Source organism: Takifugu flavidus, chromosome 16 (assembly GCF_003711565.1).
Source record: "Takifugu flavidus isolate HTHZ2018 chromosome 16, ASM371156v2, whole genome shotgun sequence".
NCBI lineage: Eukaryota > Metazoa > Chordata > Actinopteri > Tetraodontiformes > Tetraodontidae > Takifugu > Takifugu flavidus.
The window spans coordinates 5,512,558-5,540,156 of NC_079535.1; the positions used below are offsets into that span (position 1 = coordinate 5,512,558).

Here is a 27,599-nt window from a genome sequence, read left to right on the forward strand (position 1 = left end):
CAGGACTCACAGATGGGAACAGTTAGAAAAAAGGTGCCGCTCATAAATGATGCATTTGGAGTTATGCTATATATGGCCACAAGGGGGCAGCCGCTCATTTATAATGCTGTTATTGGTGCTTCATTCTCCATCAGTGTTATTTAAGTGATGTAACTATCTCTGCCTTTTTCTGTTACTGTGTCACGTGATCGATATAAGGGTAGCGTTAAAAACGTGTTTCCAATGGCCAATCGCCCTCCTCAAATAGACAAAAAGTTTTTTTCCTGAAGAGCAGAGCCTTTCTCCCACATCCTCTGCCTCCTCTCCAACATCGGGAGCCTGCACGCCCCCACCCATGCGCGCAACTCTCCTGTTCTGAATCTCACTCAAATGTTTACTCTGCAATTAAAATACAGCCTATAAAAGGCAACAGTTTGGAGGCCCCAGACACCAACGAGATGGCCAGAACTGCAGGAGGAGCTTATAAATGGCTTTGAAAGCTGACGGTAGTCTGGAGGCCAGATTCCTCTATTGGACGATCGCAGCTGAGTGAGTTCACAGGTGGGGGGGATACGAGCCAGAAGCCCTGATGATTTATGCTTCTTGACTGCGGAACCACGCGTGTCTGTCGGCGGTTATAAAGGTATCAGAGCTTTTACCTGGAGAAAAATAAGAAATAACCTGTAGATGAGCACATCTTCATGGAAGATATGACAGAAGTCAAAAATGGCCCTTATTTATGACAGCTATGCTGCTGATGTAATGATGGTAAACATCTGACTCCTGCTTTCTAACTCCAGCACCAGTCCAATATTAACATGTATAGTAACATGTATGTCAGTTCAGAAGAGCAACTTAATCCAAAAATTCATTGTTCTGCTGCTCCTGAAAGTTGCTGCACAGCAGCAGAGCTATTGCCATAAAAGGGAACCAGAGACCTCAGCTGCACATCCACTATCTTCGCTCAGGCTTTTGGATTTTGCACTGAGGGGGATTTCGTACGGTTGATTTTAACAACTGATGAATCAGATGCGACAAAGCACCCACATATAAAGTGAAGGACTATGAACTGTCAGGATATCACGTCAATCTCTGATGAGATCTAATGCAACAAAATGACCATGTTCTGCCGGTGTCACCTCCACCTCCAGCCCGGTCAGCCCACCTCCATCGCGATGACACGTGCACGCACGGCCGCTGGACGGTTTGCTGTCCCAGCAGCAGTGGCCAGAGCCTGGTGGAGACCAGCCGGAGCAGCAGCAGGACCCCCGCGAGGAGGGACAACGATGCTGGAGTCGCCTCCAGCCGCACAGCGGTGACCTCTGAGACAGACATCTGTCCTCAGACTGTCTGATCTGCTGATGAAAAAGGCCCAGGATGAGGACACACACGGGACCAAGAGCCCCACCAGGACCTCATCACGCTGTGATCAATCACTGCATTCATGACTATGGGTCTAAATCAGTTCCTTTATTACTTTTTATTTGCATCCTTTTAAGACAAAAATGTGCTTTAAATGACGGGGGAAATGCAATTCAGAAAAACAAAATCCTCTAGAATGTTCTCGAAGGTTAAGAAAATGTAGTGATAAACACGTTTTAAAGGACAATGAAGCACATCGAAAGGGTCTGTCTGGGAGACATAAGTGGGCTGATAAATGGAGAATATAGCAACAGTTCACACTTACAGCTCCCGAGTGTCCCCCTGTCTGTTGACTGGGCACCAGTAAGCTCCCAGTTTGAAAGGAAAAGTGGGATTGGAGCAGTGACGTGATCCGCTGCTGGAAAGAGGGAGGGAGAAAGAGGGACGGCTGGACTCCATTAAACCGGAGCTCACGGGAAAACTGTTGGGATACTGAGCTTCTTCCGTGACTTCTCCGGGGATTACGCTTCTCTTCCGAGCAGAAGACAACTTTCTACATGATTTAGAGGAGGGGGAACTTAGTTTCGTGCCGTGCAGTCGACTCTTTTGGTGTTTTTTCTCCTCTTTTGCGAAGGTGAGTGCTGTGTTCAGAGCTTCGCTCTCCGCCGCCGCTGAAAGTACGAAGAAGGTTCCGCTGTCGTCGTCTTTCCTTCGCTTTTATTTCACTTTTGGGCCCAGGACGGCGGCTTTTCCCCTCCAGTATGTTGGATTATTTTAGACACTTTTGATCTGAACTTGGACCTTTAACCAGCCTCTGAGCGGGCGTCCACGCAGCCGCGGAGCTCTTGTTCGAACTTGCATAATTAGCTAACCAGGCTCGGCTGGCTCGCAGCACCCTGACCGTTATTTTTAACAGGTGAACCGGCACTTTTGCCCCGAAGAATGCCCCAAATAGACCTGTATTGGCGGCCCTGTGGCCCCTTTCCCCCACCATGGTTATTGATCTAACGGTTGGTTTGATTGGCAGGCGACTGTCCATCACACAGCTGGCATTAAACCATTGACAGGCTTTAGTTTAACTTTAAACATGAACCTCTGTTTCCATTAGACATGGTGTGCAATAAGTCGATTTATTTCCCTTTTGTTGGCTTTTTATGCTGTGTAATCATCCTGGAAGGTAAACTGCTCACTGGGGAAAACCAGCGTCACAATGGTGGATTTGATAAGTCATTTCTACAGAACTTCATGCCTGGAGCAAATGAGTAACCTCCAACGATGTAAAACAATGTATCATTATAAACATTGCTTTTCATCCAAAGTGATTAAGACACTTTGGATTTTATGCTGGAAAATATAGCTACTGCACACGGGTTCTCATGGATGCACCATTGGATTCCATCCATAATCCATCAGGGTGTTGATTCAGGAAAATGGGAAATGAGGATGAAAGATGACAGAAATGACAGCAGTACCAAGGAAGTGCTGTCTGCGTTTCCCAAGGACAACATATCTCAGGACATTAGGGACACTGTGCAGGATGTTGCTCATCTCAGGCACTTAGGGCCACATCCCGGCTTGCATTGATTTATCCAAATACTGGTGATTATTAGATCAGCTCAATAGCTGTGTTTGTCCTAGTAGATATTAAACCCACACTCTTTAATTTGCAGAGTCCCAGCAGTAATTATGAGCCAATGGCTGCAAGATGTCCATCGAATACTGCAAAACTTTAAAATGTCATGAGAATGAAAACCTAAAGAACATGTTAAGCAGAAGCTGTGTTATCTACAGTGATTTCCTTCAGATAGCAGCACAGATGCAGTCATTCATCTGCTCCAAGTGCTTCAAGAACCCTCCAGATACTTCTAAGTTCATTTCCACTACTTGTGATGTCTCGTGCTCAGAAAAACGAGCCCCAGGTTTTCTAAATTCATTTTGAAGCCTTGCATGCATTGGTTTTGCTTTATATCTGTTTGTTTCGGGTGTTTTGCGAGTTCTGTTCCAGTTTACGAGGATCTTATTGATTCTCTGACTCTGTACGTGCTCCGCAGGATGGCCCTGGACGGGATCCGCATGCCCGATGGCTGTTACGCCGATGGGACGTGGGAGCTGAAGATGCACGTTACTGACCTCAACAGGGACGTGTCGCTCAGGGTGACCGGGGAAATCCACGTCGGAGGAGTGATGCTCAAGCTTGTGGAGAAACTTGGTATGCATCGGAAATTGATTGTCAATGCCTTTCAAAGGGCTCGTAACCGCTGTTTAACCCAGCTTTATTCTTTAACGCATGTTCACTTCCCCTTTTTTTGGTTTCCTCCCACTGCCCCTCCTTTGCATAGCTTCCCTCCAACCAAACTATTCTGTACTTTTCTGCGTCTGCGCTTCCACGCTCCTCAACGCTGGCTGCAATTAAGCACAAGAGTCCTTTGTTCCAAACTCTTGAACGCTGCCCACTTTGATGGCAGCTGGAGAAGGTTCAACAGTGGCGACGTTTGGATTGACAGTGCGTTGTGTGTAGATGGCGCTCAAATGCTCGGCATTCCTGCAGCGCTCCAAGGTTTTATTCCCTGCCTGTGGACCTGTTTTTAGCTCTTCTGTCGGCTCCACATAATTGAGGTCTTTGTTCCCTGTGGTCTTTCAGCCTGTTTAGCATCTTTCACAGAGCGGCTGCAGTGGCGCTTCTGCGTGTGGAACGACATGAATTTGCCTTATCTGTTGGAAAAGTTGCGCTGGAGCTTTATATTGGAGTTGTGGTTCGCCCCTGCCTTCGCTGCAGCGTCAGGAAGGTCTTTCACAAGTAGCCGTGTCATAAAAGTTGAGCTCTAACACAGCGGACTATTGTTTGTGGTGGAATGTCAGAAAGGTGTTGGAAAAACAAGCATTCATAATGTCGTGAGTTGGTTCGAAGGCTCTTCTATAATGATGTCGCGGTTTTGTTGAGGCCTCCTGTTTTCTGGTGGCGTGAGGTCTTTGTGTTTGATTCAGTGGCGGTTAGTTGTGTATCAGAAAATGTGGGTGTTTGGCATCAGATTTTCCTGCAGCTTTATTAATGCTGAGTGTGAAAGCCTGTTGCTGCACTCTCTGGCCCACCACGAGTCAAGAGGTCGTTCTCCGTTGTAATCATTAACCTTTCCACAACACTTGAGCACACACTGTGCTTGACGGCGCACGTCACGGCGCACGGTGGCTTGTTTTGAGCAATGGAAGGAATGTATGAAGTTTCGGAGAAGTTGGATTTCAAGGCACGTTTTCCATTGAATGTTCTTGTTGTCAGAGGACGTCTGAGGTCTCCTGTGACGTGTTTATGCATCCCACAGCTCCCGCTGTTGACAGCAGAGGCGTCCCCGACCACCTCGGGCGCTCTCACGCAGCCACAGATAGGTTGGTGGCGCTGTGAGAAGAGGTACGTAGGTTCCAGAGTTTTGGCAGACATCACTCTGACATTGAAAGGACACATCGCTGTCTTTTCCTACCTCCTTTACTCTGTCACATCAATGCAGAGGTTGGCTTGTTGCTCTGTGTACCGTCTTGATGCGGTTTGTGTCGATCTTTTTACATTTAATGACCGTGGTTCTTGCTTAATAGTATTTGTGTGCGTGTTTCCATATGTAAGCAGCATGCCGCGGTCAGTGATGGCTGGTTCGATGGCTCTCCCACGTGGCTCTCCTATAGTTCACCTCTTCCTGCAGCCTGAAGGTCTGCCATTCTCGCTGCAGCTTCAAATGCTTCTCGATAATGGATGAAATATACGAACGCCAGAGAGGCACTTAGCTATTGATCAACAAATGCACCCATTTTCTCTGCGGGCCTCCAGGAGAGGACTATTTGAGACCATGTGATCACCTACCTCTCCTTTACCCTTTTTATCCTTCATACCAACATCCTTGCTCGTTCCGACTTTGTGGATGTTTTTGAACGTGCTGTCCTCACCAATACTGAAATACCGCCATCTCTTAGACATGATGTTGCATGATGCTCAATCCTTAGCCTTTTTTAAAAAGTTTTTTATAAAAAATTCATTCCGGTCAAGCAGTAGCAGACTCAGCGCTATCATCAGCTACCACTATCTTGTATGGATCTGTAATGCTTGATGTGCTCCTGGAAGCTCAAACATGTCCCAGCTGCACTATCACCACTATTATTTAAAGTTTCAGTGTTAGTTGACCATGGCCGCCCTCACATTCTTGACACAGGCTGCCACAACACAATTACACAATCCTGCACGACAGTGGACATTAGTAGTAATATTGAGTTCTGTGATCAGGTTAGGAAATTATTGTTGGTTTGCCTTCGCAGAGAAAAACTGAGCAAGCAGATCACTGAGGATGTTGTTGGTCCCACTCTGAGGTAGCGGTACCCTGTTTCACCTCGAACCAGACGGCTCAGGAAGAGGGGTTGTTCATAGTGGAAAAGGGGCAGGAGGGTGGGTGGGTGGGAGAGAGAGAGAATTCTCTTTCTCCACCTCTCCTCCCTCACTCTGACGTTGGATGTGCTGCGAGAATTCCATAAAAGTCTTCGATGAAGCAGGAAATGACTTCCAGGGTTTGGCATGTTGTGCTCTGGTCACTGCCGTCATTGTTGGATTCTCTGCTGCTTCACCCCCCCCCAACCCTCCTGTAGCTTTCTCCATTTTGTCCATATCCAAGTCTTTTAACTTGCCACACGTTTGCTTTTGGACTCTGTCCATTCAAATGTCTGCTTAACCGAAATAACTAGAAATGATGAAAGTACGTATTGTTCAAGGTCGCGTGATTTTTGTCCAACAATGATCAGAATGTGGAGCGCTAATTAGCGTGGTGTGACTCTCAGTTGCTGATGTGATTGACACACTGACAAGTCTGCCGTTTGGCTGCTGTAGCAGCAGCCGACCACAAAGAATTTTCCCCCCTCTTTTAAATTTCTAAAGACCTACATATTCATGTGGCAGGATCCCAAATTTTCATTAGACGTTTGGTATGAAAAGAAAACGCAGTTAATGGTATCCATGAGTCGGAGCCTTCTTTTTACCTCATGAATACTGTTCTGTACAATTAAGATATACAGTTTCCCCCCCTTTTCTTTAATATCCTGTGAGCAGGTTTGTTTTTTTTAGCCATGAATGGTGTCTGGTCTAGCAGCACTAGAGGGCTAAGGTTTGTCAGCTGCGTCCCTGCTCCATTAGGAAACAGACGTGATTTAGCACAGGATGCCCAACTTCCTGCTTCCTTTTTTATAATGCGCCCCCTACCCCCTGTGCTGTCCTCACGTTCCCACCTTCCTGGCCTCGCTATGAGGAACGATGGATCTCCTGTCCCCGGCAGGATCGAGAGCTGAGATAGCGTAGCCCTATCTGTCCTGATGACGTCTAAGTTGTGAAGAGCCCACATTTCTACGTTCTTTATCTCACACCAGGATATTGGAAGATCCACTCGATAGGTGGCTGGAAGCACTTTTCCTCTCCTCACCTCACATTAATGAGCCATCGATTGGGGCTGCACACACGTCGTATAAGTCTTGCTTTATGAAATTTGACATTGTCTGCCTGACTGTAATCATCCTGCACCCTAATCTCTCTGACAGGAAGCAGTTAGTATAAGTAGTGGTCCTGCCCAGGCCAGAGCCTTCCTGTTTCACTTACAAGATGCTACGCTGATTATGCTCTATGCTCGCTCCTTTCCACCCGTATTAGCCGTACGAGCCCTTTGGATGAGGAAGTAGGTATTCCTTAAGCAAATTGTCTTTTTAAAGATTTGCAGGCAATTAGAATGACAGTTAATTTGAACAAGCTGAATCTATAGTTGGGACTAGTATTCTGAGCATTACTTTAGCTTTCGATTATTAAAGGGGCAGCCTCATCATTTCAGTAGTTCTACCCGGTGCCTATGCGGCCATAAGCTGGGCAGTAAGTGTACTTCCTGTTGGATCCACAGGGGTATTAGTGGAATGACTTATCGAAGTCCTGGGGGGAAAATCTGGCAGTATATGCACATGACTAGATGGATGGACAGATGAATGTTGCCTATCTGCTCCATTGATCTCAGCAGTTCCTCTGTAATGTGATTATACCACCGGGTCCCTGAACTCCTAATTTCATAAACCCCTATCAGGGTGGAGGGAGAGATCCCCCAATTTGTTCCTGCATGAAAATGGCCTGATATGGTTGCAACCTGTCTCCCGGGTGATGTAGCACACTCTTGGATGTTCTTAAATCACCTGCTACACCTCCAGCTCTGGCGCTGACCACCCTCATGTGGAAAGCTTCACTGTTGGTTTTCAGTCAAGCACAAATCAATTACTGCCATTGATTACTGTCTTTTATAACGTCCCTTGAGGTGTTGTTATCTTGCTACAGCACTTCACTTATCTCTATTACCAATGAGGATGTGAAGTTAGTATTTTTTATAATCTACAGTTTAAGAGATTTGGATAATCTTATCACGACGCCACTGCTTGTTATTGAATGATATTTATTCTACATACTTTGCTTAGTGTTGTCTCTAAAGGGTGGTCAGATCATGTACAACACATTGGTTTGCAGATGAACTGATACACAACAAAGTGGACATTGTGATGTCCTCTTGTTGGCAAAGTGAATTGTTATTTACTGTATGTTTCCCTACAAGACTGGGAAAGTCATAGCTGCCAAGGTTAAGGCGTACCATGGAGCAGAAACAGACATCAAGACTTGTATAACTTTGCAGCATTAAGGAATAAATTGATTTGAAGTGCTGCATTACGTGTTCTTCTGTCCTTAAATGCTTGACTTGCCTGCCTGCTCGCTGAGTGTGGGACTACTGTGTGCTGCATGTTTAACGCCTGTGATAAATTGATTATTGGTTCCAGCTCTGCTAATTTAATTGACAGAACCCTAAACCCTGATAAATTTGCTCTGCTTGGGTTGTAAATGAAAGAGGAAGGATTTTAATGCTTAAAACCCAAAGAGGGCAGCAGAAATAAGCAAGATCTAGCAGGACACCCGTCTTCATCAAACCTTCAGGTTCATCTGATCTTAATCCTGTCTGGCTCAAAGGACACTGACGATGGACAGAGGGTCAAATATAAAACTTATTTATACTGCTGTGTATGAAAACAGTCATCTGCTCTGCACCGCCGCTCTCATGGCGTCAGCCAGGAGTCACCAAGGAAACGACACGGCCGGCCTCACCCAGCTGTAACGTCTTTATCGGCTGATGGTTGGAAATGACAAAAGCGCCTGAGCTGCTTGGTCGTGGCTATCGCTGATGGCCGACCGCTCAGCCCTGATGGCTCAAACACGTGCGGGGGAGAGATGAAAGACGGACGGTGAAAATGTCCTGACTTTAAACGTGTCTGCTCTTGCATCGTCTGCATCGATCATGCAGGATAGAGCTTGGATGGTAATGGCCTTCTGTCACAGGTGCAGGTCCTTTTAAAGCTATACATTTCACGCTTGCAGACAATTATTACATTATAATTGTTATACAATGTCTGATAGCTAGTGTGGAAAAATGAATTGTAGCTGGATGTTTGCTTTGGCCGACTCCGACTTGGATATCAACGTATCCTCTTTTCATGCCCTTTCTCTTCTTCCTTCTTCCTCATCTTCTTCTTTGTTGTCCCAACCCTTCCCCCCCTCACAGACATGCCTCCTCCATAAACATAGCTGTCTCCTAAAGTAAACACTACCGGTGCTGGGAGGGATGGAGACAGGAGTGATGGGAGGAGGAGAGCTTATAAGGGGCACTTTGACTTACTGTGCAGCCTCAAAAAAAGAAGTCTGCAGAGATTTTTGCCTCCTGTGGAACAGTACAAGTACAATTTCATTGTGCTCATTACCTTGCTGGTTTCGCACTAGTCTGAAGTGGTGCTGAATTTAAATGAACAAGATGGAGGAAAGATCTCGCTGGGACCTGCGCTGGTAATGGAGTTGAATGAAAATAAGCTGGTTTGGTCAAATTTCTGAATTAATTTAGCACACAGCAACTGCCACATTCATCAGAGGACATGGTTCTGCCACATCGCGTCCCTCCCCCTCCCCTTGACTTTCAAACACGCGCATACACGCACGCACACACCAGCCAATCTGTTGAGTAGATGTGGGTCCACATTAATGCACCCAATTACTTAGGCCTCCACTTCTCTGGCCGCTGCATTACGTCAGGCTTGGCAGGCTGTATTTTTAGCACGGACTCGCCATTGGCTCCTTCCCCTCCTAGTGGATAGAGTTACCACCTTGTTGCTGAAAGGACCCGGTTGATGCCTACTTGAGCTGTCCTGTCCAGCCACAACACGTGGAATCATTGTCCAAGCAGGCATGAAGCAGGAGAAAGGTCCCAGCCGTATGATTCTGGTGTCTGATGACAAGGAAGCAGAGATGTTTACGGTAACGGGGACTGGCTCAGACACATAGTCGTGACTCACCACAGGCATAAGGTAGATGATGAGCGTTTCTATGGAACATGGGTTGTGGTGAATTCCCGAGCCAATATTAATGCAAGCTGCTCTGCATCGCTCCCAGACACCAGAAATTACAAGGTTGTAAGAGGAAAAACTATGAGCACAGTTATGAAAATACCACCAGGTCTTCATTTTTATTTTCTGTCCTTGCTCCCTCATTATTTTAACCTTCTAATAGGTTCACTCCACTTAAGGGTGCAGATCCTCTAGTGTCGGCCTTGAAGCTGGGCTCTGCACAGCTGAAGCATCAGTGCGAAGCGTTGACAGCCAAACCTCGCGCTTACAGGGTCCCAGGCCATAAAAAGCGAGCCTGGGATGTTTTCATTGGAGTACTCCTCCTCCTCCTTCTGGAGAAAAGGTATTAGAATCACCAGTTTGACAGACAGACCGGCGCAAACACAGATGCACTGAAGTGTCAGAGACCAGATTCTGCTGGCATTTTATTCCCTGGTGTCATCCAGATTGCTGTCCTCGCATCACGGCAGCCTCGGTTTCCAGTTACAAGCCCTGATGTTTCATCTCCTCATCCCAATCATTCAACTTCAGTCATGGCACCAGTAGTTAGTTGACAGTGTACCAGTGTGTTCAAGTAAAAAAACGGGGCCAAGCCAGAAACCACGGGCGTTGTTTTCGAGACGAACAGCTGCTTTGATGAAGGGAAGAATAAGAATGTTGGCGTCTGGAGAGAGGGAGGAGAGACTAGAGGGACATTGATGAGGTGTGTGGGTGGAGGAAAATGCGACAGTGCTTTGGGAAGTGCCTTCCTGGACTTATGCCGGCGTGATTCCATCACAATTTAGAAGGTCTGAAAGTATAATGGGCCTAAAGTCTTCCAGCTAGCTGTAAGTATGCTGTGTTCACACACTGTGCTGTATATCGGACACTAAAGAGGTGTCAGAAGGCTCCATCATAATGCTGCCTGCACAGACCAAGTTGACAAACAGCTGGTTCAGGTTTTGTTACCACACAGAACACTGATATGTCGAGAGCACCCTTCTGTCCCTATTATGCAGAGCCTCAGAGCCGTAGGGGTTTTTCAGTGGCTGGGTCCTCTTCACAGGGCTCACGGTGGGAATAATAAACCTGATACACTTGCACTGTCAAACAAACAAATCAAGTCATTCTCACTTCACTTCAGTCTGAGGATGGAGATTAGAGGGTTTAAATGTATCTGTGCCACTCATCGCCAGTCGAACTGGATCAAATCTGACGCTGCTTCTCTTCCTGTTTGTAGATGTGAAGAAGGACTGGTCAGACCATGCTTTGTGGTGGGAGAAGAAGAAGACATGGCTGCTCAAAACCCACTGGACACTGGACAAATACGGCATCCAAGCTGATGCCAGGCTCCTTTTCACGCCGCAGCACAAGCTACTGCGCCTGCAACTGCCCAACATGAAGCACATGAAGGTCAAGGTCAACTTTTCAGACCGCGTCTTCAAGGCCGTGTCCGACATCTGCAAGACCTTCAGTAAGTGGAAAGAGTGACTTAGCTACACATAACCAGCTACTGAAGCTTCAGCAGGTTTTGCTGGGAAGTGGAAAATAGTCATAAAATTCAATTTCTAAGTGGTGCATGAAACAGTTGCATAAATTAAAAAAAACAAAAAAATCAGATCCTGTGAACTGCTGCTGTCCACTAACTGTTTTCACTGAACTCGTGTAAACGCAGACTGTCTCCTTCCTCCCTTTGCTTTAATACCTGGCTGTTTGTAGTAAACAGTAGCTCTGCATGCACGGAAAAAAATCACATACTTCATACTCACATCCTTGTATCCAGGCTCCACTCTGTCTAACAGTAATATTTACTAAACACAAATTATCAATCTGTTTCCAGTTTATTGCACACACAGTTACTTAAGTGCCAATTTATGTACATCTAAATAGTCTAGTCTTCCTCACTGCATTGCTTATCTGTCTTCTCCTCTATTAATATCATGTTTACATGCCTAAATTTAACTGTGGTGTAAGTAGTAGCTGGGGAGGTCACGCCCGATCAGCCACCACTGGCACCATCATGTCCCGTCACAGGCATGCCAGGGGTCTCACCTTGGACCCCAGTGACTCCTGAGATGTCAACCTTTCCTTAGTACAGACATAACCCAGTGTATCCGGGTTATTGACAGCCTCTCTATAAGATTATTCCGGTCTGGAGAAAAACGCAATTAATGGTGGTGGAAACAGTGCACGCTTTATTTAATATGCAGCAAAGCTGTTTGGGAGGCGAGAGAGAGAGTGAAAAGGACAAAAAGACGTGTTTATCCTTTCTCTCTGCCAGGCAGCGCCAGCAATATATCTGCTTTCTGCTTCACACACACTTGGGACAAATAGCTTTGGGCTGACATTGCTCAGGCTCATATGCAGTTTAATGACTGGAAGTTTAATGACTTTTTGTATTACGGTCCAAAATTTCTGGAAACAGATTAATCAGAATCAACTTGATCAGAGTTGAAACTATAAAGGAATATATTCAAGATATATTTGTTTTCATGAGCACAAATGTTTTATTTTTTTGAGTTTCCTGTGGTTTTTTCCCTGTGGGGCAGCTTTTAAAGATGAGCAGCAAAGTGAAGCTGGAGACCAGCTGGTCTTCATTCTCCACTGCACAAAGACTGATGGAGATACTGGGACATAGAAACAGATGGACAAATTCAGTGGAAACTCCAGGTCACTGGCCTTTTTTTACATCCTGATTTATTTGAACTATGTTTTTGGTTTTGTTGTGAGTCATTTGGTCAAATAGAGGCTGTTTTCAGTTTCACGTCCTAAAATAAGTTCACTTGAGTAGAATTTGGCATCGCGTCCACACCCTATTTTCTGTCGGCAGAGAAAACATAATGAATGATGCCTTCTTTGGTGATACGTTCAGGTTATTCTTTCATTCTACACGGTGGAGATTAACTTAGAAAGTTAGTCCTCAAGTTTCAGGGGGAAAAACCCATTTTCTCTGCTTTAATACTTCCAAATCATGGCAGCTGTGTCCTGACACAGACGCGGTGAGTCAGCCAACTCGGATGGACTCAGCATTGTCCTTGATGGAAAGCACTCAGTTCTACTTCTGTTATGACCCGAGCCCGTTTGGCAGCCCCAGCATCCCCTGCTTCACCGCCCGATTAAAAAGCGAAGGCATTCCATTCATAGTCACAGATTATTATCAGCAAATCTAAGAGTTCTTAGAGAATCTATCAAAGATCTCATCTGACCACAGTGCATTGAATCAGCAAATATATTCGCTTCTGTCATTTAGCTATGTAAATAAGCTAGGGTTGACATCAGTCAGGCTTAATTCTTAACCAGTACATGGATATGTCATTCTTGATCTGCCAAGAAGATATTTTAGTGTTCTAGGACACCAAGTAGGCTCAGGTGGTGCCAAAATAAGACTTCTGGTCCAGTAAAGAGCTTCTTTAGGGTAACAGGAGTCAGTTTACTTCATTTAACTCTTTGTGTGTGTGTGTGTGTGTGTGTGTGTGTGTGTGTGTGTGTGGAGGGGGGGTGGATTGAGACCCAGATGCCAGCAGCACTGTAATTTGTGTGCCGTCTGCTTTGACTCTTACAAAGACTGGACAGATATTGAATTAGGCAGGAAAAGGATGTTGCAAATGTCAGAGCACTGGAGGATTTGAGAGAGCTTTTTAATATGCTAAAGTGCTTAAAGAAGTTTGGAAATTTTTGGTTCTGAATCTTGAAGACTTGGAAAAGCACAATATACTACGAAACCACCAGAATCCTGAAATAATACCCTGCTGGAAATGTTTGGCCATACGACCCAGATGTGTGTGTCACATGCCGTGTGTTGCTTCATGGTTGTGGTTCGGCAGTTTGAACATTAACTTTTGGCGAGCTCAATTGGTCCGAGTGTTTGGTCACTGTTGTCAAAACACAGAAAGAGTGCTTTGGCCTCACCCGGCCCAAATTTAAAGTACAGTATTATCCTTCGTAAATGGGACTTTGGCATTCCTCCTCATGTCTGTTACAAAGACGGACAAAGAGCAGAAACAGAAGTGTTGTGCTTCAACACTAGAGCCCTCTCTCATTACTGTTCGTCCACCTGTGAGTCTCAAACATTCTTTAGTCTGGAATAAACCTTCTGATTTATTTTCTCATCTGTATCGATTAGTCATCCTTCCATTGAGCTGAGGACGGCCTCAACGCTGAAGCTTGCAGGAGGAAAACGGGAGCCGTTTAATTTTTCTCATCCATGTAGGGTCTTAAACTGTTTGTAAGGAAAACTTCGGGCTGTAAAATTAGACTCTGACGGTGTTTGTGATTCTTCTAAGGCTGACCTTACTCACTTGGAGTGAATCATACGTTCCGAGGAGTGGATTTTGTGAGGCCTGCAGGCTCTCGGTTAACCCATCTCAGATGGCTCTGGGCCCCTGTTACTGCCACATCTGCAAGATGGAAGTTTTGGGGCTTATTGTTTAACGTGTCCTTTCTGCTTGCTGATGGAAATGAACCGGGGTTTTGTCAACATTCTAACCCACCACAAATATCTGCAAGTATATATTTATGCCATGCTCACATTATCTTCATAAATCACCAAAACAAATTACCTATAATGTTTGGCTGGGTGAAGGATATGAATGGAACATTTATTTATTTTCTTCTCTATGACCTCTGTAGTGATTACCTTCCCAATAAACATAAAAATCGAGTTTAGCTGACCACGATTTCCACTCTGCTGCCCTAATACTTTGAATAAATGAAATTTAGAATGAATCTAACAAATAAAACTGAGACGTTTTTTGCTACAAGAGCAAAAAACTGGTCCTAAAAGTGTCACACAGTTATTTTCCACCTTGGATATGAATCAATTCCTCAGTAACAATGAGATCATGAGTATTAATACGAGTGACACTACACCACATGCCTCTACAATGCCTCACTAAAAGGAATCTGTCCCTCGTACGCACAGTCGGATACGCACGCTTATTCGGCCTCCCTCACTGGGACTGGAGCTCAGCATGTCTGCAGCCCGCATGTCTGTATAAGGGCACAGGGATCACGCTCCACTGCTGCAGCAGAGCCGCAGCGCGAGAGAAAGGAGGTAAAGAGACATGGTGCACTCCCATCTGGTAGTTCTTAAAACTCCTGGAATGCTTTTGCTTTAGTTACACAAACCAAACAAGACTTCCTTCCAAGAGGTTCTCTGTCTCCCCATCTGCTTTCTTCAGCAACCAACGCAACCTCATGAGTCAGTCTTTCACACATTTGTAATACTTATTAACAAAAACAAAGGCTTCTTTCTTTCAGCAGATATAAGAAAACGCAGCAGTCCCACATAACTGAAATGATCCAATACCAGCTCACTTTTGCTTGTATTCAGTTTTGAGGTGTCCTCTCCATTTGAGGTCCAGATGGGCTTGCTTATAGAAGAGCAGCATTTCTTGTGGGTCTGACACATCGAGGCTGTCCAAATAATAGATTAGAAAATTTCCATCTTTAAACATCATTGCAGCACCGGTTGATGGTTCCTTGGCCCACAGCCTGAAACCCAGAAGAGCTATTGCTCTGTTTTAGTCGTTATATCCACCATGGTGTCAGGGTGAGCTCCACACAGCAGCAGCACAATGTCCTCTCAATGTGCGCTATACAAGGAAATACTGTTTTGTGGAATATCTATTACCTGTTAGCAGCTGATTGCTGTCTAACGTGTGTGACTACTGGAGTTGAGTACATACGAGACAGACGTCTCTGGGCTGTCTCAGTTTGGGATTACAGTTAAAGTAAGATTTGTCGGGTCCATGAGAAAGGGGATTTGCAATTTTCCACCCCTCATGTGCACAGCTGTCTAGAGTTTTTAGCCATCTACTCCATTTTTCTTCTTCACTGCCCTGCTTTAATTACATTTGCCTGACTTGTCTGCTGTGTCTGCACGCCTCATGACAGGGTCTGTTTTAATTTGCAGCTTGTTCTTCTGGCAAATGATGTTATTCTGCTGAGGTACAGCAGGATTACGTGATATCAGATGAAATTGATCACTCTCTCTTCTTCCAGATATCCGCCACCCAGAGGAATTATCTCTACTGCGTAAACCTCGTGATCCCAAGAAGAAGAAGAAAAAGTTGGAGGAGGTGGAGGAGGACGATCTGGAGCTGGAGGGTCCTCTGTTAACCCCTGGTTCAGGTGAGTTGTTTTCTTGTAACTCATGGGGAGCAAAAGCAAAAATATAAGGCTTCCACCTGTAAATCTCATGCAAAAATAGCATCTACACAAGAGTTTAGGTTCAAAATCTAATTTTTGGGCAGTGAGATTTAGTTTTTGGGCTCATTGAAGGCGGGACAGCCATCTTATAGCAATTCTGTGTGTGGTTTGTGTTTTCTTCTCTTTTTACTCTTGGTAGCCCTCTGAGTGTGACTGAGGGCTGTGTGTGCCCTGCAATGGACTGGCAACCTGTCCAAGAGGTGTGTGCTTGTATCTTGCTCAGTCACTACTGGGATAGGTTCCAGCAGCCCCCACCACCCTGGATGGGAATAAGTGGCCGTTAAGAGACGATGGACAGATGTGCAGACATAGCAGGTTGCACTAAGTAATGTGAGAATGTTTCTTTTGTGTGTGACTGCGTCTTTGGTTTGGACCACTGAAACACCCGGTTGTTGTGTGTGTTTAAGGTCTGTATGAAATCTACAACCCTGGCTTCCTACTCCTTGGCAGGGAGTGTAAAGAATGGCTGAGATTCCACACATAGTTGGTCCCATTGCCATTTTAAAACCCAAACCAGGCAACACAAATACAGATATAGAACCCTCCGCCCTCTTCACGCCAATAACGGAGGGCGCAGCAGAACAGGCAGCACTGCTGTCACAGAGTTGCCATTTAACAAAGTTGCTAATGCTATAAGACAGGTTGAATAGGACTATTTGTGTAGTTAGAGTCTCTTGTCCTGTCCTCTGGTATGTCTTCTAGCTCTTTTCACTGAGCTCAGCGTGCACTCTCGGGTTAGTGGGGAAAAGGCCTGAACAGAGTTGGTTCAACCGAAGAATTCTCACAGTTAAAAATAAAGTGCAGTACATCCTGCTACCACACACTGGGTAATTAGGAATGTCTTGGGAACTTCATATTAATGCAGGAAGATGGTGCGATGAAGCGTGGTTTTGACAGGAACGTCCAGAACCCTGGACTGCCACCGCTCTTCCTGCACGAGTGCATCTTGTCTCAAAAAAACCACTTTATATATCCTTCCTGTCAGGTCACATGCTACAGTGGAGTTCATGACCAAGTTGGAAAGATGTTATTTGGTACCTCGTGGAGAAGGGCTGACCTGTGTGCTCAGGTCTGCTGATGGGAATCACAAGATTTTGCAAATTGGCCAATCCACAGATGAAGTAAAGGACATCATTGGACATCACCGATTCTTTCAGAATCAATAGCGAGTTGCTTCAATACAGCATGTTCGTATCAACATCCCAGCCTCAAGTGTCGCAACCTATAAGTGTCTATATTATAGGAGTTAGTTGTTTACTATAACCTGCAGAGTTGTTAATTATGTCTGCATAAGAGCTATTTATACTTGGTTCTCATGCTTCCTGTCATGACCTGGGATGCGGTCCAAATTTCCAGTCCTTCCAGTCCCCTCAGACTTGTCACAGCCTGATGTGTCTGGTGTATCTGCTGATGTTTCCCATCTCTGTGTGGAATGGCAGTGTTTTATAGTTGTAAACTGAAGGATGGGTCACACCGACCAATGTGTGCCTGTTTTCAGTCATTCCGGGTTGAAATGACCGAGTCCGGAGTGACTCTCCTCTGAAAAAGACCAAAATGAGTCATGACCTACGTTGAGTTGTTGGGAATCCCCCTGGAAGGGCTGTAGCTTTTCCCTGTTCTGTACTTCTTTACCTTTCCTACTGTCCTAACAGTACTTTCCTCATCTGTCCTATTAAATCCATCCATTTCCTGTTTGTACCTGTCCCTCCACACCTGTCCTCTCCTCCTTTCCCTCACCCTTTCTTTTTCCATCCTAGCCTCTGAGGTTATATACATCGGACCTGTCAAAGGTAAGCTCTGCTCCTTTTCTGTCCTGCACTCTGTAGCACTGCTTCCCCGCCCTCACTGTTCTCTCATAACCCTTAAACTCAGCAGCCAAATCACCTGACTGTCCATCCAGAGGAAGTCAGCTGATTCTTGTGGTCACATGATAGTTATGCCTCCTCATGGAATGCACATTGAAGCTCACTTTGGAACTTTTGCAGTCCTGCTCACTGTCTGCAGCGCTAATCACGTGTTTTTATTGAAGTATTTAATCTCTGCATGCACAAGGTCACAGAGTAGAAAGAGTTCCTCCCCATTTGTCATCAAAATCATAAACCCAGCAAATGGCTCAGTAGAAAATATTAGCTACAAGAGACGGGATCATTTATTAAAAGTCCTTTTCTGGTTTGCTCCGCGTGTTCACAGCCCTTGGTGGTCTAGAGCCTCCATCTAAGCCCTCCGTGAATCCTCGGTGTGGGAGCATTAGGGAGTCAAATCATGCTAACATTCTTTGTTCCTTTCGCTTGTGTTGGAGAGTCTGTAAACAGGATGGGGGGGGGGAGTTTTGTTTTTAATGGGCTGCCAACTTCCACTTTATACATCTCTCTGGATATTTGGGATTCTTCAAGAGACCCTATGGGAGTTGGGAGCGCTCTCCCCGACCCGATGAACTCGTCATTAGTGAAAAAACCTTGAAAGAACCATTGAATAGCACCCTCCCCCACAAGGGATGGGTGGTCACAGCCTGCACCCTGTTCTCATGACCTCCGCTTGCAATCACAAGTACACACGTGCACACTCACAAATAAGACCCAGCCCACCTCCTGATTTTAGAAGGGATTTAGAGGTTTAGCTAGTGTTGCTTCTTGACCTAGGGCCTACAGACGAGAGAGGGAAAGAAGGGAGGGGGGTATAGGACCAAAAATACTCCACAAGGCCAGCCAACAGGAAATGCAAAGAGCTTCACTCCAGTGGTGTTTGAGTCCAGCCCAACCCCTAAACAACCATTGCTTTTAGTTAGATTATTTTCTCCCACTTTGCATTATTATTATTTTTAACATCCATGTATCTGTGTGCTTCCCCCTCTCCTCTGTGGCCACTTGTTGAAATGTGTGCTGTGTGCAGAGAGCGTGTTCTTTTGGAATTTGGGACTGATTACCATCTTCCTCTGCAGCATTTGCATGCTGATCCATGTCCCTCTGTCAGCAGGAGGACATTGTTTCAACGCTTATCTGCAAAGTGTGCGCTTGTAGTCGCGTGATGTTGCATACTTGCTGGCTAGACCGCAGGTGTGTCCAGCCACTGCTCTTTGAAATGTGTTCATCCAGTTTTCCACAATGCTGCAGTATTTGTTAACGTTCACTAGTTTAGTTGGAGCATTTACCACTTGGTGTCATTGTAACAATTCCAATTTTGATCTTTTTTTTAAGTGGTTATTGCACAGGAGGAACTAATTCTGTTTTGTTTTTAGGGAGCATCTACTCCAGTCCTGGCCTGTACAGTAAGACTATGACCCCCACTTATGACTCCAGAGATGGCAGCCCACTGTCCCCCACCACGGCTTGGTTTGGGGATAGCCCACTCTCCGAGGGCAATCCCAGCATCCTCGCTGTCAGCCAGCCGATTTCCTCACCAGATATCCTGGTCAAACTGTACAAACCCCAGTCCCTTCTGGATAAGGCCAAAATCAACCAGGGGTGAGATGAGTTTTGCTTAGTAAACATGTGGTTTGGTGAGCTAGACAGAAGAGCCGTGGCCAGTTAACGGATGTAGAGTTATTCTTTTTAACGAGACACGTATTTATGATTCACAGGTGGTTGGACTCCTCCAGGTCTCTGATGGAGCAGGACGTTAAAGAGAACGAGGTGCTGCTGCTGAGGTTCAAATATCACAGCTTCTTTGACCTCAACCCCAAGGTATGTCTAAATAACCCACTATAATTTAATCCTAATGCATGTTTATGGGATATTTATCAAGCCAGGTAGAATGTCAGGAAAGTCCTTCTAAGCAGCGGTGCACCCAAATTCACAGAATGCTAATCTGTGTTTATTCAGTATTTGTTTGGATGTGTGTTAACATCTGTGACAAATCCATTCGCAGTATGATGCCATCCGAGTGAACCAGCTGTATGAACAGGCCAAGTGGGCCATCCTGCTGGAGGAAATTGAGTGCACGGAGGAGGAAATGATGATGTTTGCTGCCCTGCAGGTACAGAGAGCAACTGTGTGTTTGTGTGTGAGAGAGAGAGTATACAGTGCTTGTGGATGTGCATGTGTGCCAGTGCTCTGAATGTTTAGTCTGCGTTTATGCGGGTCCAAATTTGAAGCCCACCATCTGCTTTCCTGGCCACTGGGCACATCACCTTTTTATCCACTGCTTGATAAACCAGACAGGATCCTTCAGAACAGGAAAATGTCAGAACAATAAAAATCCAAAATGTTGTGCAGCTGCTGAGCTGAGCTGACCTGGACTGAACTTTAAAGTTATTGGCAGCACCAGATGCAACATGTTTGTCTTCACAGACAAGACGGGAATGCAGTCGTACAGATGTGAGCCCCTTTAAACTCCTCAGGTAGCCCCCTGCAGCATGTGGGTGGTACCCCTTCTATTTCTAACTCTCTTAAACTGCGAGTGCAGAGACCTGAGGACGCCGCGCTGTCCTCACCCCCAGTGGTAATTATAGAGCATCTTGGGCCATGGCACCCAGTGACATACCCAGACCACCCACCCAAAGCATGACACCGTCAAATAAACCAACCCAAATAGTCTTTAAACCATCATGGATACAGCAACTGCGAGGCAGGCTGCAAGTTCAAATCCCACCAAACTGGTTTGTAACGCCGCGTGAGATGAGGGAGATCCTAATCTCGTCTGAGTGTTCGGTCTGGCAGCTCCCCTGTCACCATCTATCTGTTAGCGCTTTGCTACTCACTCACGTGTTCCACTTCAGTTTGACCTCGGGTGTTTGGCTGATGGCGGTGGATACACAACTTCTAAATAAAGCGCCACGATTGTGTGCCCTCAGTATGTTGGTCATTGGCTGTACTGTAGAAATGAAGGTAAAGAGGAGTCAAGACAGGTGACTGATCTGGGGGAGAATGGTGGTGGAGGTCTGGACCTCTGCAGATAAACATGCCCACATGTCGACATGCACAGGAGAGCAGCACCACAGCAGTGAGTTATGTCGTTTTCAAAGGCCTGTCGCACTGGAATGGAGCCCTTTGTCCCACATTCTGTAACCTTATCGGTCTAAAGCTCTGCATGTCTCTCCCTTCCTCATACACTATAAATCTCTCACTTTCTCAACAGCTGTTCATTCATATTGGTGGTGGGGCGGTTACACATTATAAATGCTGTACATCAACACGTGTTATTCTGCATATGTGACTCAAATTATGAGGAAAACAATCACATGTTCACTAATTTAGGCATTGATTGAGGTAAATCAGTGTTGTAAAGGATGCCAAGTCTTACTTGAAGGGGTTTTTAATGGGTTGTACCAAAGTTGTACAAACCACCGACACGCAGATTTAAATGCAAAAACAGCCTAACGGTCGCTTTGTCGTCTTCTCCTCAGTATCACATCAACAAATTGTCGATCATGTCATCAGACAACCACATGAATAACAGTGAGAAAGAGGTGGACGAGGTGGACGCAGCCCTCTCAGACCTGGAGATTACTCTGGAGGGAGGGAAAACCTCCAACACTCTGGTACCATTGCACCTTTGATAGCAGTCATCATGTGTTTGTGTTGTCTCAGCAGTCACGGGTTAGCGTTGGGCTCGGCCCTTTCTTTCTCTGCCCTGTGGTGAGGTTTGCTGTCATCTGTGATAATTAAATGGTAGCGGAAACCCCAGAGAGAGCCTGTGCACTGATCCAGTGCAGGGGAAGTTAATTAATATCCACAATAGTGCAAGGTTTCCCACAGACAAAAAAGCTCTTGAACACACCCAACAGACAACATAGAAAGACAGACAACCACAATTAGTTTGCTCTGATATTTTCATCTTCTTTTTACATATAAACATTCCAGGTTTGCACTAATGACATTGTGTGTCTCTTCCTCTCAGGGTGACATCACATCTATTCCTGAGCTAGCAGACTATGTCAAAGTCTTCAAGTAAGTTCCTCTCTAGCAGCCTCAGCTCCGAGTGCGTGCAAAGGCAACCTTTATTTTCTGTGTATCCAGAACTATCAATAACAGCAACTACAAATAAAAGAAATCTGGTAGAAGCACAGCGCTGTTGTCTGGTTTAAATCAGTGGAATGGGCTCCATTGTTGCCAGAGGACGCTTACAGGCTGCGCTTCCAGTTGAGACCAAAAGTGATTACAATCGGACGATGCATATTTTTAAACCGATATCATTTTTGGCTTCAAGCCTTTGCTGACAGGCACACGGGCCCCGAGGTAGTTGTCTCATGAAGTCAATACATTACGGAGGGGGGGGGGGGGGTGTCTTTGAGGGTCTTTTCTTTCTTACTGTGCTCTGATCTTTTCTCGCCCATGTGTGAGTTAACATCATCTTTTCTGATATTGTCTCACAGACCCAAGAAACTGACGTTGAAGGGCTATAAGCAGTACTGGTGCACGTTCAAGGATATCACAATTTCCTGTTATAAGAGTAAAGAGGAGGCTCATGGGACACCAGCCCACCAAATGAATCTCAGAGGTGCAGCCACGCAGAATATGTGCTTTATCTGTTGTAACCGGGTCACATCTAGTGGTATCGGTCTGACCTTTGACCCTCTCTTGGGTGCAGGTTGTGAGGTAACTCCAGATGTTAACATCTCAGGTCAGAAATTTAACATCAAGTTGCTAATCCCTGTGGCAGATGGCATGAATGAGATCTGGCTTCGCTGCGACACGGTAGGACTTGACTTTTAACCACCACGCGCCATCCATGAAGTCTTTGTGACTTATTCCAAATGCCCTGCAGGAAAAGCAGTATGCTCAGTGGATGGCTGCCTGCCGCTTGGCTTCCAAAGGCAAGACCATGGCAGACAGCTCGTACAACCTCGAGGTCCAGAACATTCTGTCTTTCCTGAAGATGCAGCACATGAATCCCGACCCTCAGTTCATCGAGGCAATCAGCACAGACATCAACCCCGAGTGTCTGGTGTCTCCTCGCTATCTAAAGAAATACAGGAACAAGCAGGTAAGCCAAGGAGACCGCAGTCCTCCGTGTATAAGCTGTCATCACAGCAGTTTGCAGGGTCCAATATAAGAAGGCAGAACACACACTTGAACTACACACTCTGGTGTGTTTTTGTGTTGTTTGATGTGTTTGCTGTGGGGTCAGAGCAGCATCTGATGCTTCCCAGATGAGTGCCTCCTGGCATCAGCCTTGTCTTGCATTGGAATGTCTCCTTCCTACTCTCCCTTTATACTTCCTATTCCCTTTTTTCCACCGCTCTCCTCTTACTGTACCAGGAGAACAGGGTAAGGGAAGTCACAATCCCCTCAGCATTACTACAGTGGAGTCGGTGACGTCAGACTGTAACAGATACTTTCTGCGACCTCTTGCCTTTGTTCACACACACAAAAGGGGGTTGTCTGTGAACACATGCTTGCTGCAGCAAGGAATCAACTCGTTATTGGCCAACCTCTTAAACAAATTTAACATTTAAACACAGAGAATTAACATGTAATCATCAGCACAGTCTACAGTTTACCCAGCACATTTGCATGTTAGCAACAGGCTGCTGTGTGTGCAGTGGAGCAGCTGAGCACACGGCTGTCACGGCTGTGTTAGCCAGGGATGATTGTTGGGGGGTGGGTGGGGGTTAGCCTCCATGTAGCTCCATTAGCTTGCTCACACAATCTGGTTTCGTTTAGGTGGAAAGTTGCTAGGGGGTTAGAAATGTCGGGAAGGTGTTGGTACAGTAAGTGATTATTCAGAAAGGGTCTGGACCATATCCTCAAAGAGTCTGGGACTCTGGAGAATCATATTCAGGTGTTTACACGAGTACAAACCACCCTTCTTGTCTTTGATGTGCCTTTAACACAGGAAATACAACTGGAAATGGTTCTACTGGGCACTGAATTACGCATTTATGTGGGACTCCTGTCACCAATTTGTACTCAGGACATCATTGAAGTTAAAACCTTAAATTACTGACCTCTTTTTTAATTTGTTTGTTTTTTGACAAAGGAAATGGGTCAGCGTCTGTGCTGTGGTTGTATCACACATGGCTCCAGCCTGACTCACAGAACAAACCTGATAGTGGCTCCTCAGCATGTAACAGTAGTGGGTTTATGCACAGAATGTATGCGCCCGCCAACTCACGCATGTGTAGCCACGGTGGGCGTGGGCCATCAGGAAATGAGCCGTGCTAGGGAGTGCTGCGCGGGAAAAGTGTCTGGGAAAAGCCAGTAGTCAGCCGTGACCCCTCCCTACTCCCCATAAAGAGGACATCCTGTTGTAAGATTAGCATGAGAAGACTTCACCCTGTGGATCATGTCTGGAGTCTAGTAATGTCTGGAGATTTCTGTATGACAAAAGAAAAATGATCAGGAGGGAGGAGGGACCTAAAGCACAATAGAATTGATCTTGTTGCATTAAACTCTTTGACAACCTGTGGGCCGCCGCCATGTGGCGTCTGGGTCAGAGTTTTGATTCAATCCTGTGGTAAGACGTCAAATTTAAACACAAAAGGTTGTTTAATTTAAAACCAACCGTGTTTTAGGTTGAAGGGGATAGTGGAGTGTATGAGAAAAAGCCTGAGTCTGGGATTTAAACTGGACCATTTTACTGTAATTTCACTGAGTCACCCTTTTAGGTGGGCGCGATAAGGCTGATAGCGGCGCATACCGCCGCCCCGTGGTTAGATTGGGAATTACAATGAATAGGTGCGATGCTTTTTAATTTTTATATATATATATATGACTATATAGGTGTAAAATCAGCTTATGTAAACATTACTTGATTTTGTCTCCTAGACCCCACAGACTTTCTACCTCACTATTTATTCCAGTAATGGCCTACCTCCCTAAAAATTGAATGTACTTGCTTATTTTCTATCTTTTTATGCATCACCTTCATTTTTCTATATCCCTCCCTCCCACCTCCCATCTTCAGCCAGGCTATATCAGGGACCTGGTAAGTTCAGTCTCTACGGGGTGCATTCTTGCCTTCGATGGGTGTATGTGCATGACTAAATCATCTCTAAACACGCTGGTGTCTGTTTTGGCCTTCTAACCATCATTAGTGCAGCTCTAATATTATAGCGACAGACGGTTGTAGAGTAGACGCTTGTTAGCAGTTTTTTTGTTGTTAGAAGTAAAAGCTGCTGTAATTCAGGTGAAACGTTTGCTTATTAGCTCTAGTAGTAATACAATGCAGAATTAATTGTGCACGGATTAGCACATGTTATCCTAATACTAATAAAGTTATTCAGTGGGGGAAGATGTTTGTTTGGGAATGTTTTGCTTTTCTTTTATGTGAAAATTCAACTTGGGGCTGCTGAGTTATTTCTGGTTTGTGGTTAAATGGTCAACTGAGGAATCGACGTCTATAGTTTATCTGGGAGGGTTGGGATGTGGCGTCGTTGCTAATCGCCCAGTTTGGTTTGCATCTTGGATCATGAAGGTGAACCCAGAGGTGACGTACTGGTTCTGTAGAGCCCATTCATTCACAAAGGTGAAGAGGATTTTATGGAACCTCTTGGATGACGTGTGCATCTACTGGTCGATGTGTGGTGGTGGGACTTGCACTGGGAATAGAGCTCGTGACCATCCCAGGAGACGAGTGTACTGACAGGTCGGTGGTGTGTTGCTCAGATTTCAGCCCGGATCCTTGAAGCCCACCAGAACGTGGCCCAGATGAGTCTCATCGAAGCAAAGATGCGCTTCATCCAGGCCTGGCAGTCTCTGCCCGAGTTTGGAATCACTCATTTTCTTGCCAAGTAAGTGAGGAGAGGAGGACATGCCGGTCACCTCGATCCTGGCTCATCTTCATCACCGATAACGCCTCGCTCCTCTTCCCCACAGGTTCCAGGGTGGGAAGCGCGAGGAGCTGATCGGCATCACCTACAACCGTTTGATCAGGATGGATGCCGGCACTGGAGATGCTATCAAAACCTGGCGCTTCAGCAACATGAAGCAGTGGAACGTCAACTGGGAGATCAAGATGGTAGAGATCTAACTCACGAGAATCACGGCCCCATCACGTGTTGGTCGTTGTAGCTGAAGAACGGTGTCATTCCTGTCGTTGTCAGGTGACGGTGGAGTTTGCAGACGAGCCCAGTCTGTCTTTCATTTGTGCGGAGGTGGACTGCAAGGTGGTGCACGAGTTCATCGGCGGCTACATCTTCCTGTCCACCCGTGCCAAGGACCAGAACGAGTCTCTAGATGAGGAGATGTTCTATAAGCTGACCAGCGGCTGGGTCTGAGCCGGCCTGGACCGTCAGGAGGGGGAGGCGTTAGTGTGAGGTGGTCGGTGGAACCACAGTGGATAGAATTTATTTTATCCCTTCTTTTTATTGTTGGAGCTGAGCTGAAGACTCCAGAGCAGCACCGTTATCGCCATAGGTGACATTATTTTAATGTTTTCTTCCATGAATGCAAAAAGGTCATTTGTTACAGCACTAATATCACGGTGACTTCAGTCCAGATGGAACTTTGGACCCACTGTGGTTACACAAACCTGACCCAGCAAGTTTGTCTGACGTCCTGCCTCTTGTCCTCCTGCGCCGATACCATCAACTTACGTCCATGACGAGCCTTTTTAACCAATCAGACGCTCAATCGTTTAATCCCAAAGATCGCGGTTTCTCCCCTTCTACACTCTGTCCTGCTTTTTTCCGTCTTCAGTAACAACACTGAAGGCGTTGGAAGTTTATGAATAAGCTGTCGATGAATTCTTCTGTTGATGTAAGCGAGCACGTCCCGGGTCCGACAGTTACGACACAGAAGAGCGCTAACCGTTAGCACGTGTGCAGACGCTACAGCTGAGTGCACGAGGACGGCGTCCCGTGGATTAGATCGTTTCAGCTGCAGCTGCATATCAACAGCGCCATATAAAGTGAATTTTCCGACATCATGCACGTGCACTACACTATAGGACAGCTCGCTTCTCTCGCGTCCCATCATCCGTCTGTCTCACCATTATAGTATTGTTCTAATTTCCATTACTCACCAGCAACAAAGGTCATGTTTGAAGAATATGCAAGTTCTCTCTTCTATCCTCTGTATGAAGTTTCAGTAAATGAAGTATTATTATTATTTTTGTTTGTAACTAATGTAAAAACACATTTTATAGAATTGTACAGGATTTTTTTGTGTGGGGGAGCCAACTGTCGACATGTTTAGTATTCTAAAATGTGTTTATGTTGTGGTCTTACTGAGTTTTCAGATGAAGATATCTATGAATATATATATATGAAGATAACACTAGTCTCAAACTCCAGGTTTGACTATGATATTTGTTGACACATTCTATTTTATTTTTAATACAGATATGTATGCTTGCTCTGTGTGCCCATTTTGCATTTCTGCTTGTTTTTTTTCTTTTAATTTCTTCTTCTATCACTCGTTGATCACATTGTCAATCATGTCCTCAATTTGTTTTAAGCTTATACTTTAGACTGACCACAGTAATTATTGAGATAAATCTAAGCTTACTGGTCCAGATCTGTCAATGATAAGAGAGTGGCATTTAACCATGTCCATATGAAGGAGAGACCCTGGAGTTTGAGACAAATCAGCTAAAGTCAACAGACATGAAGGGGGGGGGAGCTTAAGTAGTCAGTTTTTAATTTCTCAGATGTTATTTGTCTCCAGTGTCAGAAGCAGCAGTGCATGTCCTGCTGCTCCGTTTGACTGTAAAAAATGCATTTATTTTAAAAAAATAAAGTAATTTTTATTTAAAAATCA

At 45.5% G+C, this 27,599-nt stretch overlaps 1 protein-coding gene across 6 annotated transcripts; it reads left to right on the top strand.

Annotated features, from left to right (window-relative positions):
* The first annotated feature begins 598 nt into the window (after positions 1-598).
* fermt2 (FERM domain containing kindlin 2) lies at positions 599-27,599 on the top strand. Of its 6 annotated transcripts, none has more exons than XM_057058366.1 (17): positions 599-622; positions 3,393-3,550; positions 10,991-11,224; positions 15,754-15,882; positions 17,718-17,750; positions 19,196-19,421; positions 19,538-19,640; positions 19,825-19,932; positions 21,302-21,436; positions 21,796-21,845; positions 22,271-22,395; positions 22,486-22,592; positions 22,663-22,881; positions 24,805-24,825; positions 25,506-25,630; positions 25,716-25,857; positions 25,943-27,599. In XM_057058366.1, exons 2-17 carry the CDS (start codon positions 3,394-3,396, stop codon positions 26,114-26,116), a joined length of 2,088 nt encoding a protein of 695 aa, XP_056914346.1. In that variant the 5' UTR covers positions 599-622; position 3,393; the 3' UTR covers positions 26,117-27,599. The 6 variants fall into 6 exon arrangements, with proteins under 6 accessions (XP_056914346.1, XP_056914345.1, XP_056914349.1 ...); XM_057058365.1 differs by lacking the exon at positions 599-622 and adding an exon at positions 1,515-1,975; XM_057058368.1 differs by lacking the exon at positions 599-622 and adding an exon at positions 2,079-2,100.

What these genes read in the sequence shown, in the direction of transcription:
- fermt2 (XM_057058366.1), top strand. Translation starts at nt 3,394, where the DNA reads ATGGCCCTGGACGGGATCCGCATGCCCGATGGCTGTTACGCCGATGGG. An exon ending in CAAGCTTGTGGAGAAACTTG is followed by an intron (nt 3,551 to 10,990) that starts GTATGCATCGGA and finishes TCCTGTTTGTAG; the next exon opens with ATGTGAAGAAGGACTGGTCA. An exon ending in TCTGTTAACCCCTGGTTCAG is followed by an intron (nt 15,883 to 17,717) that starts GTGAGTTGTTTT and finishes TTTCCATCCTAG; the next exon opens with CCTCTGAGGTTATATACATC.